The sequence below is a fragment of the Eucyclogobius newberryi genome, unplaced genomic scaffold (assembly GCF_026437365.1).
Source record: "Eucyclogobius newberryi isolate DKJ021-1_F unplaced genomic scaffold, fEucNew1.0.hap1 SCAF_31, whole genome shotgun sequence".
Classification (NCBI taxonomy): Eukaryota; Metazoa; Chordata; class Actinopteri; order Gobiiformes; family Gobiidae; genus Eucyclogobius; species Eucyclogobius newberryi.
Genome location: NW_027315957.1, coordinates 1021767 through 1036131, shown reverse-complemented (window position 1 = coordinate 1036131; position 14365 = coordinate 1021767). Strand labels below are relative to the sequence as shown.

Genomic DNA, 14365 nt, shown 5'->3' with positions numbered 1-14365 from the left:
AGACTTAGATCTGAGCCAAGACTTAGATCTGAGCCAAGACTAAGATCTGAGCCAAGACTTAGATCTGAGCCAAGACTAAGATCTGAGCCAAGACTTAGATCTGAGCCAAGACTTAGATCTGAGCCAAGACTAAGATCTGAGCCAAGACTAAGATCTGAGCCAAGACTAAGATCTGAGCCAAGACTTAGATCTGAGCCAAGACTAAGATCTGAGCCAAGACTTAGATCTGAGCCAAGACTTAGATCTGATCCAAGACTTAGATCTGAGCCAAGACTTAGATCTGAGCCAAGACTTAGATCTGAGCCAAGACTAAGATCTGAGCCAAGACTAAGATCTGAGCCAAGACTAAGATCTGAGCCAAGACTAAGATCTGAGCCAAGACTAAGATCTGATCCAAGACTTAGATCTGAGCCAAGACTAAGATCTGAGCCAAGACTTAGATCTGAGCCAAGACTAAGATCTGAGCCAAGACTTAGATCTGAGCCAAGACTTAGATCTGAGCCAAGACTTAGATCTGAGCCAAGACTTAGATCTGAGCCAAGACTTAGATCTGAGCCAAGACTAAGATCTGAGCCAAGACTAAGATCTGAGCCAAGACTAAGATCTGAGCCAAGACTTAGATCTGAGCCAAGACTAAGATCTGAGCCAAGACTTAGATCTGAGCCAAGACTTAGATCTGAGCCAAGACTTAGATCTGAGCCAAGACTAAGATCTGAGCCAAGACTTAGATCTGAGCCAAGACTAAGATCTGAGCCAAGACTTAGATCTGAGCCAAGACTTAGATCTGAGCCAAGACTAAGATCTGAGCCAAGACTAAGATCTGAGCCAAGACTAAGATCTGAGCCAAGACTTAGATCTGAGCCAAGACTAAGATCTGAGCCAAGACTTAGATCTGAGCCAAGACTTAGATCTGAGCCAAGACTTAGATCTGAGCCAAGACTAAGATCTGAGCCAAGACTTAGATCTGAGCCAAGACTTAGATCTGAGCCAAGACTTAGATCTGAGCCAAGACTTAGATCTGAGCCAAGACTTAGATCTGAGCCAAGACTAAGATCTGAGCCAAGACTAAGATCTGAGCCAAGACTTAGATCTGAGCCAAGACTAAGATCTGAGCCAAGACTACTTATATATTTGGCAAACCCTAAACCTATATAATCTATATTTGAAGTACTTTACAATTGGCTACATTTCATCATGTGTGATTTAATAAGTAGTGGATTCATATGTTCAAAATATCAGTTTTTTTCATGGCTCGTTCCTGTAATAAAACTAAAGTTAAACTCCACACAATAAGTACTGTAAATACTAGATAATGCATCACGAGTCAGTAAATCTTTACTTTTGTACTACATACATAGGGTCTGTGATATTTTTGGGTTCAGAAAAAGTACGTGTGGTTTCCATGTTAATATTATTAAAATGATCAAAAAGGTTCAACTCCATCTGTCTTTCCATCCTCGCCAATAGATCATTATCGTTATGTCTTTGTCCAGAACATCTGCAAACATAATGAAGTTTAAAACCTCCTTTATAAATGTCAATATAATGACAAGTTCTGGACCAATCACAGAACCTTGAGGGATCCCACATGTTCTTGTCTGATATGGATATATACAGCGCCTTAAATCATTCAATATATCTATTCTCCACAAGAACATAGAGTTTATTTCTAAATCCATCTTCACTCTAAACACAATGAGGCCCAGATTGTCCAGGTTATATTTGTAATACTTTGGAAATAACTCCAAACGAACCACGTTTCTTTGCTCGAACCTCATCCAAGTCTCTTTTTATCATCTCAGTCAAATATTGTGTTCTAGTAAAAGTGTTGCTGCTTGTTTTATAATGTTTCTATTGAGCTCTAAAGCTCTGGACAGTTTCATGCATCAATAATGTGTCATAATCCATAACTTATACTTTATACATTTTAATAACACAATCTTGACCAAACAAAGACACATTGAGTCTATAACGAGGTCTTCAGGGGTTTCACAGCACTGTAGTTTTACTCTTTCTCTTCACCTGATATTTATACTGTATACTTAAAGTAATATATAATAATATACTATATATATACGTTTATAATATACTTTTAGCACAAACACTTCACTTCAGGCTCAGCTCTGAAACACACAAAGTCCTTCATTTGTTCAACTTGTAAGCTGTAAGTTCTAATTGAACCTGTGAAAAGTACAAATACTTTATATTTAAATACATGAAACACGTGTACTTCAGGAGTCCTCAGCGTCTGTTTAAAATCACTTCATTCTAGATCAAAAGTTAAATCCTCACATTTTATCCTCTTGTTTTCTGTCGTAAACAGCAAATACAAACAAACATGTTTACACTTCATTTTCCTCCTCTTTCATTGGACGAAAAAAAGATCAATTTGTAGTCCTGGTTTAGTCCTGGTTTAGTCCTGATTTAGTCCTGGTTTAGTCCTGGTTTAGTCCTGGTTTAGTCCTGGTTTAGTCCTGGTTTAGTCCTGGTTTAGACCTGGTTTAGTCCTGGTTTAGTCCTGATTTAGTCCTGGTTTAGTCCTGATTTAGTCCTGGTTTAGTCCTGGTTTAGACCTGGTTTAGTCCTGGTTTAGTCCTGGTTTAGTCCTGGTTTAGACCTGGTTTAGTCCTGGTTTAGTCCTGGTTTAGTCCTGGTTTAGACCTGGTTTAGTCCTGGTTTAGTCCTGGTTTAGACCTGGTTTAGTCCTGGTTTAGTCCTGGTTTAGTCCTGGTTTAGACCTGGTTTAGTCCTGGTTTAGTCCTGGTTTAGACCTGGTTTAGTCCTGGTTTAGACCTGGTTTAGACCTGGTTTAGTCCTGGTTTAGACCTGGTTTAGACCTGGTTTAGTCCTGATTTAGACCTGGTTTAGTCCTGGTGTCAGTATCTTACCTGGTCCAGAGAAAGTCTCTGTGTTTGACCGGCTGTAACAGCTTAAATACAGTTTTGTGAATATGTAAATGAGGAATATTAATATGAAACATGACGAGCTCCTGACGTCAACTGAAAGTCAGGACTAAACCAGGACTAAACCAGGACTAAACCAGGACTAAATCAGGACTAAACCAGGACTAAACCAGGTCTAAACCAGGACTAAACCAGGACTAAACCAGGACTAAACCAGGACTAAACCAGGACTAAACCAGGTCTAAACCAGGACTAAACCAGGACTAAACCAGGACTAAACCAGGACTAAACCAGGTCTAAACCAGGTCTAAACCAGGACTAAATCAGGACTAAACCAGGACTAAACCAGGTCTAAACCAGGACTAAACCAGGACTAAACCAGGTCTAAACCAGGACTAAACCAGGTCTAAACCAGGACTAAACCAGGTCTAAACCAGGACTAAACCAGGTCTAAACCAGGTCTAAACCAGGACTAAACCAGGTCTAAACCAGGACTAAACCAGGTCTAAACCAGGACTAAACCAGGTCTAAACCAGGTCTAAACCAGGACTAAACCAGGTCTAAACCAGGACTAAACCAGGACTAAACCAGGACTAAACCAGGTCTAAACCAGGTCTAAACCAGGACTAAATCAGGTCTAAACCAGGTCTAAACCAGGACTAAATCAGGACTAAACCAGGACTAAACCAGGTCTAAACCAGGACTAAACCAGGACTAAACCAGGACTAAACCAGGACTAAACCAGGTCTAAACCAGGTCTAAACCAGGACTAAATCAGGACTAAACCAGGACTAAACCAGGTCTAAACCAGGACTAAACCAGGACTAAACCAGGTCTAAACCAGGACTAAACCAGGTCTAAACCAGGACTAAACCAGGTCTAAACCAGGACTAAACCAGGTCTAAACCAGGTCTAAACCAGGACTAAACCAGGTCTAAACCAGGACTAAACCAGGTCTAAACCAGGACTAAACCAGGTCTAAACCAGGTCTAAACCAGGACTAAACCAGGTCTAAACCAGGACTAAACCAGGACTAAACCAGGACTAAACCAGGTCTAAACCAGGTCTAAACCAGGACTAAATCAGGTCTAAACCAGGTCTAAACCAGGACTAAATCAGGACTAAACCAGGACTAAACCAGGTCTAACCTTCAACTGTGTTTTTACATCTTTCCTGCAAATCTACACAAATGTAGAGCAGGATCTCTTTGGTCTACTGTGCCTCTGGGTAAACAGGCTCCTGACACTGGCCCCTGACACTGGCTCCTGACACTGGCCCCTGACACAGGCTCCTGACACAGGCCCCTGACACAGGCTCCTGACACAGGCTCAGACCCAGAATAATGAGAACACGATCAAGGCTTAAACATTTTTATTTAAATATAAAGTTAATCTAAGATAAATATCTGCAAACATGAAGGACAGAAGTGGCAACCAACAGAGTTAAACAGGGTTAAACTGGGTTAAAGAGGGTTAAACTGGGTTAAACAGGGTTAAATAGGGCTGAACAGGTCCAGTGGTGGTCAGAAGTCATGAGTCCGCTGCAGAGGTCATGAGTCCGCTGCAGAGGTCATGAGTCTGCTGCAGAGGTCATGAGTCTGCTGCAGAGGTCATGACCCCACTGTAGAGGTCATTAGTCCCCTGCAAAGGTCATGAGTCCGCTGCAGAGGTCATTAGTCCCCTGCAAAGGTCATGAGTCTGCTGCAGAGGTCATGAGTCTGCAGCAGAGGTCATGACTCCACTGCAGAGGTCATGACTCCACTGCAGAGGACATGAGCAGGGCTGAGCGCGTCCAGGTCCAGTGGTGGTCAGAGGTCATGAGTCCGCTGTAGAGGTCATTAGTCCCCTGCAGAGGTCATGAGTCCACTGTAGAGGTCATGAGTCCGCTGTAGAGGTCATGACCCCACTGTAGAGGTCATTAGTCCACTGCAAAGGTCATGAGTCCGCTGCAGAGGTCATGACTCCACTGCAGTGGTCATGACTCCACTGCAGTGGTCATGACTCCACTGCAGAGGTCACGACTCCACTGCAGAGATCACGAGTCCACTGTAGAGGTCATGACTCCACTGCAGAGGTCATGACTCCACTGCAGAGGTCATGAGTCTGCAGTAGAGGTCATGACTCCACTGCAGAGGTCATGACTCCACTGCAGAGGTAATGACTCCACTGCAGGTCATGACTCCACTGCAGAGGTAATGACTCCACTGCAGTGGTCATGAGTCCACTGCAGTGGTCATGAGTCCACTGCAGAGGTCATGACTCCACTGCAGAGGTCATGACTCCACTGCAGAGGTCATGACTCCACTGCAGGTCATGACTCCACTGCAGTGGTCATGACTCCACTGCAGTGGTCATGACTCCACTGCAGAGGTCACGACTCCACTGCAGAGATCACGAGTCCACTGTAGAGGTCATGACTCCACTGCAGAGGTCATGAGTCCACTGCAGTGGTCATGAGTCCACTGCAGAGGTCATGACTCCACTGCAGAGGTCATGACTCCACTGCAGAGGTCATGACTCTGCTGTGTCTTCAGGCTCTCTGGCTCTTGGGTGCGATGCGGCGTAGTTGCCTGCAGATGGCGCTGCGCAGCTCGCGGCTCACCAGGCCGTAAATGAGCGGGTTGACGGTGGGCGGGACGATGATGAAGAGGATGCTGATGAGTTTCTTCATGTTCGGAGTGAGAACGGGAAAACGATACGAGATGATGATGATGATGACGCCCACGTTGAACAGGACGTACACCACCAGGTGCGGGACGCAGGTCTGCAGCGCCTTTGAGCGGGTCTGGACCGGGTCATGACCTCCATGACCCAGGACTGCCAACAGGATCCGAGTGTAGGAGAACGCAGTGACCAGGAACACGCTGATGTTGACCACGTACGTTATCGCCGCGCCTGAGACAAGGACGATACTTTGTATTAATAACAGCAGCAGCAGCAGCAGCAGCAGCAGCAGTTTTAACACAAAGACAGGGTTTTATTTGCACAATTTGAGGATTCGGCAACTGTTTCCTTCATCTTGTAACTTTACAGGATATTGTCGTGTAACACCTCATTTGTCCAGCAGGGCTCCACTGTCGAAAAAGATTCCATCATCTGGACTCTCATCCAAGAGTCATTCTCAATCTGAGAATCAAGTCTGGGAACTCAGATATTTATCCTACTCTGAGTTAGCCCCGCCCACCTCCTGATAAAGGGAGTTTTTGGTTTCACTTGAAACTACCCTCTTTGTTTACTCCTACTGTGGCCTGACTCTGGCTCCTTCTCTTGACGCCACCTACAGGAAAGGACCAAAGTGACAGCTGAGAAACTCAAGTCCTTGTTTATTTGAAACCAGGAAACACTTTAAGACACAAACTGGTTCATCCTAAGGACAAAAGAGCCACATGGTGAGACTAAAGAGCCACATGGTGAGACTAAAGAGCCACATAGTGAGACTAAAGAGCCACATGGTGAGACTAAAGAGCCACATAGTGAGACTAAAGAGCCACATGGTGAGACTAAAGAGCCACATAGTGAGACTAAAGAGCCACATGGTGAGACTAAAGAGCCACATAATGAGACTAAAGAGCCACATAATGAGACTAAAGAGCCACATAGTGAGACTAAAGAGCCACATGGTGAGACTAAAGAGCCACATAGTGAGACTAAAGAGCCACATGGTGAGACTAAAGAGCCACATAATGAGACTAAAGAGCCACATAGTGAGACTAAAGAGCAACATGGTGAGACTAAAGAGCCACATAGTGAGACTAAAGAGCCACATAGTGAGACTAAAGAGCCACATAGTGAGACTAAAGAGCCACATGGTGAGACTAAAGAGCCACATAGTGAGACTAAAGAGAGCCACATAGTGAGACTAAAGAGCCACATAGTGAGACTAAAGAGCCACATAATGAGACTAAAGAGCCACATAATGAGACTAAAGAGCCACATAATGAGACTAAAGAGCCACATAATGAGACTAAAGAGCCACATAGTGAGACTAAAGAGCCACATGGTGAGACTAAAGAGCCACATAGTGAGACTAAAGAGCCACATAGTGAGACTAAAGAGCCACATAGTGAGACTAAAGAGCCACATGGTGAGACTAAAGAGCCACATAGTGAGACTAAAGAGAGCCACATAGTGAGACTAAAGAGCCACATAGTGAGACTAAAGAGCCACATAATGAGACTAAAGAGAGCCACATAGTGAGACTAAAGAGCCACATAATGAGACTAAAGAGCCACATAATGAGACTAAAGAGCCACATAATGAGACTAAAGAGAGCCACATAGTGAGACTAAAGAGCCACATAATGAGACTAAAGAGCCACATAATGAGACTAAAGAGCCACATAATGAGACTAAAGAGCCACATAATGAGACTAAAGAGCCACATAGTGAGACTAAAGAGCCACATAATGAGACTAAAGAGAGCCACATAGTGAGACTAAAGAGCCACATAATGAGACTAAAGAGCCACATAATGAGACTAAAGAGCCACATAATGAGACTAAAGAGCCACATAATGAGACTAAAGAGCCACATAGTGAGACTAAAGAGCCACATAGTGAGACTAAAGAGCCACATAATGAGACTAAAGAGCCACATGGTGAGACTAAAGAGCCACATAGTGAGACTAAAGAGCCACATAATGAGACTAAAGAGAGCCACATAGTGAGACTAAAGAGCCACATAATGAGACTAAAGAGCCACATAGTGAGACTAAAGAGCCACATAGTGAGACTAAAGAGCCACATAGTGAGACTAAAGAGCCACATAGTGAGACTAAAGAGCCACATAATGAGACTAAAGAGCCACATGGTGAGACTAAAGAGCCACATAGTGAGACTAAAGAGCCACATAATGAGACTAAAGAGCCACATGGTGAGACTAAAGAGCCACATAGTGAGACTAAAGAGCCACATAATGAGACTAAAGAGCCACATAGTGAGACTAAAGAGCCACATAATGAGACTAAAGAGCCACATAGTGAGACTAAAGAGCCACATAGTGAGACTAAAGAGCCACATAATGAGACTAAAGAGCCACATGGTGAGACTAAAGAGCCACATAGTGAGACTAAAGAGCCACATAATGAGACTAAAGAGCCACATGGTGAGACTAAAGAGCCACATAGTGAGACTAAAGAGCCACATAATGAGACTAAAGAGAGCCACATAGTGAGACTAAAGAGCCACATAATGAGACTAAAGAGCCACATAATGAGACTAAAGAGCCACATAATGAGACTAAAGAGCCACATAATGAGACTAAAGAGCCACATAGTGAGACTAAAGAGCCACATAGTGAGACTAAAGAGCCACATAGTGAGACTAAAGAGCCACATAGTGAGACTAAAGAGCCACATAATGAGACTAAAGAGCCACATAATGAGACTAAAGAGCCACATAATGAGACTAAAGAGCCACATAATGAGACTAAAGAGCCACATAGTGAGACTAAAGAGCCACATAGTGAGACTAAAGAGCCACATAATGAGACTAAAGAGCCACATAGTGAGACTAAAGAGCCACATAGTGAGACTAAAGAGCCACATAGTGAGAATAAAGAGCCACATAGTGAGACTAAAGAGCCACATGGTGAGACTAAAGAGCCACATGGTGAGACTAAAGAGCCACATAGTGAGACTAAAGAGCCACATAGTGAGACTAAAGAGAGCCACATGGTGAGACTAAAGAGAGCCACATGGTGAGACTAAAGAGCCACATGGTGAGACTAAAGAGCCACATAGTGAGACTAAAGAGAGCCACATGGTGAGACTAAAGAGAGCCACATGGTGAGACTAAAGAGCCACATGGTGAGACTAAAGAGCCACATGGTGAGACTAAAGAGCCACATAGTGAGACTAAAGAGAGCCACATAGTGAGACTAAAGAGCCACATAGTGAGACTAAAGAGCCACATAGTGAGACAAAAGAGCCACATAGTGAGACTAAAGAGCCACATAGTGAGACTAAAGAGCCACATAGTGAGACTAAAGAGCCACATAGTGAGACTAAAGAGCCACATAGTGAGACTAAAGAGCCACATGGTGAGACTAAAGAGCCACATAGTGAGACAAAAGAGCCAAATAGTGAGACTAAAGAGCCACATAGTGAGACTAAAGAGCCACATAGTGAGACTAAAGAGCCACATAGTGAGACTAAAGAGAGCCACATAGTGAGACAAAAGAGCCACATAGTGAGACTAAAGAGAGCCACATAGTGAGACAAAAGAGCCACATAGTGAGACTAAAGAGAGCCACATAGTGAGACTAAAGAGCCACATGGTGAGACTAAAGAGAGCCACATAGTGAGACTAAAGAGCCACATAGTGAGACTAAAGAGCCACATAGTGAGACTAAAGAGCCACATAGTGAGACTAAAGAGCCACATAATGAGACTAAAGAGAGCCACATAGTGAGACTAAAGAGCCACATAGTGAGACTAAAGAGCCACATAGTGAGACAAAAGAGCCACATAGTGAGACTAAAGAGCCACATAGTGAGACTAAAGAGCCACATAGTGAGACTAAAGAGCCACATGGTGAGACTAAAGAGCCACATAGTGAGACTAAAGAGCCACATAGTGAGACTAAAGAGAGCCACATAGTGAGACTAAAGAGCCACATAGTGAGACTAAAGAGAGCCACATAGTGAGACTAAAGAGCCACATAGTGAGACTATAGAGAGCCACATAGTGAGACTAAAGAGCCACATAGTGAGACTAAAGAGCCACATAGTGAGACTAAAGAGAGCCACATGGTGAGCCTAAAGAGCCACATAGTGAGACTAAAGAGCCAAATAGTGAGACTAAAGAGCCACATAGTGAGACTATAGAGAGCCACATGGTGAGACTAAAGAGCCACATGGTGAGACTAAAGAGCCACATAGTGAGACTAAAGAGCCACATGGTGAGACTAAAGAGCCACATAGTGAGACTAAAGAGCCACATAGTGAGACTAAAGAGAGCCACATGGTGAGACTAAAGAGCCACATAGTGAGACTAAAGAGCCACATGGTGAGACTAAAGAGCCACATGGTGAGACTAAAGAGCCACATAGTGAGACTAAAGAGCCACATGGTGAGACTAAAGAGCCACATAGTGAGACTAAAGAGCCACATGGTGAGACTAAAGAGAGCCACATGGTGAGACTAAAGAGCCACATGGTGAGACTAAAGAGCCACATAGTGAGACTAAAGAGCCACATGGTGAGACTAAAGAGCCACATAGTGAGACTAAAGAGAGCCACATGGTGAGACTAAAGAGCCACATAGTGAGACTAAAGAGCCACATAGTGAGACTAAAGAGCCACATAGTGAGACTAAAGAGCCACATAGTGAGACTAAAGAGCCACATAGTGAGACTAAAGAGCCACATGGTGAGACTAAAGAGAGCCACATGGTGAGACTAAAGAGAGCCACATGGTGAGACTAAAGAGCCACATGGTGAGACTAAAGAGCCACATGGTGAGACTAAAGAGCCACATAGTGAGACTAAAGAGAGCCACATGGTGAGACTAAAGAGAGCCACATAGTGAGACTAAAGAGCCACATGGTGAGACTAAAGAGCCACATAGTGAGCCTAAAGAGCCACATAGTGAGACTAAAGAGCCACATAGTGAGACTAAAGAGCCACATAGTGAGACTAAAGAGCCACATAGTGAGACTAAAGAGCCACATAGTGAGACTAAAGAGCCACATAGTGAGACTATAGAGAGCCACATAGTGAGACAAAAGAGCCAAATAGTGAGACTAAAGAGCCACATAGTGAGACAAAAGAGCCAAATAGTGAGACTAAAGAGCCACATAGTGAGACTAAAGAGCCACATAGTGAGACTAAAGAGCCACATGGTGAGACTAAAGAGCCACATGGTGAGACTAAAGAGCCACATAGTGAGACTAAAGAGCCACATAGTGAGACTAAAGAGCCACATAGTGAGACTAAAGAGCCACATGGTGAGACTAAAGAGCCACATGGTGAGACTAAAGAGCCACATAGTGAGACAAAAGAGCCACATAGTGAGACTAAAGAGCCACATAGTGAGACTAAAGAGCCACATAGTGAGACTAAAGAGCCACATGGTGAGACTAAAGAGCCACATAGTGAGACTAAAGAGCCACATAGTGAGACTAAAGAGCCACATAGTGAGACTAAAGAGCCACTGCAGCAGAGGCTCTCACACGTCAGACACTAGAGTTCAGGACCACAGAGCGTCGTTCAGCTTCATCTTAAAGACACAAAACACTGAATCAAAGACAAAGAGGAGAAGATTCTGAGCAGGACAAAAGATGAAGAGAAAGAGTTCCAGAGATGATCTTTGTTCAAAAAGAAAATCTGTTCTTTAAGCAAAAAAGCCCACAGTTGTGTGTCATGTGTGTCTCTCCTCTGAATTGCAGAATTGACACTTTGACGCTCGATCTCATTCAGAGACGCTGCAAAGTGTTGTTTTGGTTGAACGGACGAGACGAGGCAAAAGTCTTCATTTCTTTCCTGATATTTGAGTGTTTGGCATGAGAAGCCGAGTCTTAAACACAAACCACATGAGTAGGACAGAGGATTTAAGGAGCCGTGTAGTTTTGGAATTTTACAAAGCGCTAAAGAGGCGAGTGTGGATTTAACTGCTGTTTCTGCTCATATGTGTTTCCCGGGTTTACAAGCGCTGTCATATATAATGTGTCCGTTTTGTTCTGACTCGTGAGATCTGCGTGAAACATGTGCTAACGCTGTTTTAGTGCCAAAAAAAGCTGAATGCAGTTTGGAGCCTGAGGAGAATTTATTGCCTCTCCTTGAACCGACACCTTAACGTGGTGGAGGGGTTTGAGCGCCCGAATGATCCCGGGAGCTATGTCGTCGGGGGCTTCAAGACCCTGGTCGGGTCTCCCAAGGCAAACAGGTCCTAAGTGACGGGTCAGACAAAGATCGGTTCAGAAGCCTCTTATGATGACAACAAGAAAAAGACCGTTTACGTCGCCCAGATCAGCGTCACCGGAGCCAGGCCTGGGGTGGGTGCTCGATGGCAAGCGCCTGGTGGCCGGGTCTTTTCCCACGGGGCCCGGCCGGGCACAGCCTGAAAGAGCGACGTGGGGCCGCCCCCCCGTGGGCCCACCACCCGCAGGAGGATCCATAAGGGGCCGGTGCAGAGTGATCTGTGCGGCCGTCGACGGCAGGGGCAACCAGATCTCCAGACACAGAGACTAACTCTGGGGACATGGAACGTCACCTCGCTGGGGGCAGGAGCCTGAGCCTGTGCGGGAGGTTGAGCGATACCGACTAGATATAGTCGGCCTCACCTCCAGCACAGTTTGGGCTCTGGAACCATCTCCTCGAGAGGGGCTGGACGCTCCACTTCTCTGGTGCTGCCCGCGGGGAGAGGCGGGGCTGGTGTGGGCTTATAGCCCCTCAGCTCAGCCGCCACATGTTGGAGTTCACTCCGGTGGACAAGGCAACCCCCGAACCCGGTGGTGGACACGGGAAGTAAGGGATGTCGTCAGACTAAAGAAGGAGGCCTATCAGGCCACTCTGGCTTGTAGGTCTCCTGAGGTCATCGACAGGTATCGGCAGGCCAAGCAGGCGCAGCTCGTGCTGTGCAGGGGGAAAAACCCGGGGCTGGGAGGAGTTCGGGAGGCCATGGAGGAGGACTATCGGTCGGCCCTAAAGAAATCCTGGCAAACCGTCCAGCGCCTCAGGAGAGGGAAGCAGTGCTTCACCAACACGGTATACGGTGCGGGTGGAGACCTGCTGACCTCGACTGGGGATGTCGTCGGACGGTGGAAGGAATACTTTGAGGACCTCCTTAATCCATCAGTCACGTCTTCCGAAGAGGAAGTAGAGACCGGGGACTCGGAGGCTGGCTCATCCATCACCCAAGCTGAAGTCACTGAGGTTGTTTCGCAAACTCCTCGGTGGCAGGGCTCCGGGGGTGGATGAGAACCGCCCTGAGGACCTAAAGTCTCTGGATTTTGTAGGACTGTCTTGGCTGACACGTCTCTGCAACAGGGCGTGGCGGTCGGGGACAGTGCCTCTGGACTGGCAGACCGGAGTGGTGGTTCCTCTGTTCAAGAAGGGGGACCGGAGGGTGTGTTCCAACTACAGAGGGATCACACTCCTCAGCCTACCATAAGGTCTATTCCAGGTCCTGGAGAGGAGAATCTGACCGATAGAACCTCAGATTCAGGAGGAGCAGAGTGGTTTTCGTCCCGGTCGTGGAACACTGGACCAGCTCTATACCCTCCATCGGGTGCTTGAGGGTTCATGGGAGTTTGCCCAACAAGTCCACATGTGCTTTGTGGATCTGGAGAAGGCTTTCGACCGTGTCCCTCGGGGTGTCCTTTGGGGGGTGCTCCGGGAGTACGGGGTCCGGGGCCCTTTGCTCAGGGCTGTCCGGTCCCTGTCTGACAGGAGCAGGAGCTGTGTTCATTACAGTAAGTCAGACCTGTTTTCAGTGCGTGTGGAACTCCTCAGGGCTGCCCTTTGTCACCGGTTCTGATCATAGTTTTTATGGACAGAATTTCTAGGCGCAGTCAGGGGTCAGAGGGTGTGGTCAGGGGTCAGAGGGTGTGGTCAGGGGTCGGAGGGTGTGGTCAGGGGTTAGAGGGTGTCCGGTTTGGGAACCATAGGGTCTCATCTCTGCTGTTTGCAGACAATGTTGTCCTGATGGATCCATCAAACCCGGACCTGCAGCTGCACTGGGACGGTTTGCGCCGAGTGTGAAGCGTCTGGGATGAGAATCAGCTCCAAATCCGAGGCCATGGTTCTCGACTGGAAAAAGGTGGCTTGCCCTCTTCAGGTAGGTGGGGGGTCATTGCCCCAAGTGGAGGAGTTCAAGTATCTCGGGGTCTTGTTCACGAGTGAGGGAAGGATGGAGCGTGAAATTGACAGTTGGATCGACGCAGTCGCTGCATTGACTGTTGTGGTGAAGAAGGAGCTGAGTCCAAAGACAAAGGTCTTGATTTACCGGTTGGTCTACGTTCCTGACCTCACCTATGGTCATAAGCTTTGGGTAATGACCCAAAGGACAAGATTGCGAATACAAGCGGTCAAAATGAGTTTCCTCCGCCGTGTGGCTGGGCACTCCCTTAGAGATAAGGTGAGGAGCTCGGCCACACGGGGGGAGCTCGGAGTAAAGCCGCTGCTCCTCCACGTCGAGAGGAGCCAGCTGAGGTGGCTCGGGCATCTGTTCCGGAGCCTCCTGGGCGCCTCGCTGGGGGGAAGAGGCCCTGGGGAAGACCCAGGACCCTGGAGAAACTATGTCTCTCGGCTGGCCTGGGAACGCCTCTGGATCCCCCCGGAGGAGTTGGAGGAAGTGTCTGGGGAGGAGGAATAAATGTGATCCGGCGCCTTTGTATCGTGGAGTCATGCGTCAGGACGTGGATTGTGGGTCAAGTCACCTCCGGTTGAGGGTCAGGTCACCTCTGGTTGAGGGTCAAGTCACCTCCGGTTGAGGGTCAGGTCACCTCCGGTTGAGGGTCAAGTCAC

The 14365-nt window shown here is 46.6% G+C and overlaps 1 protein-coding gene across 1 annotated transcript in view; it reads right to left on the bottom strand.

Annotated features, from left to right (window-relative positions):
- Nucleotides 1-5432: 5432 nt before the first annotated feature.
- LOC140374746 (olfactory receptor 52H1-like) overlaps nt 5433-14365 on the bottom strand; it is a 30803-nt gene continuing 21870 nt past the window's right edge. Inside the window, exon 3 of the mRNA XM_072461745.1 lies at nt 5433-5797. Coding sequence (XP_072317846.1) covers nt 5433-5797 — 365 coding nt within the window. The remainder of the gene's footprint in view (nt 5798-14365) is intronic.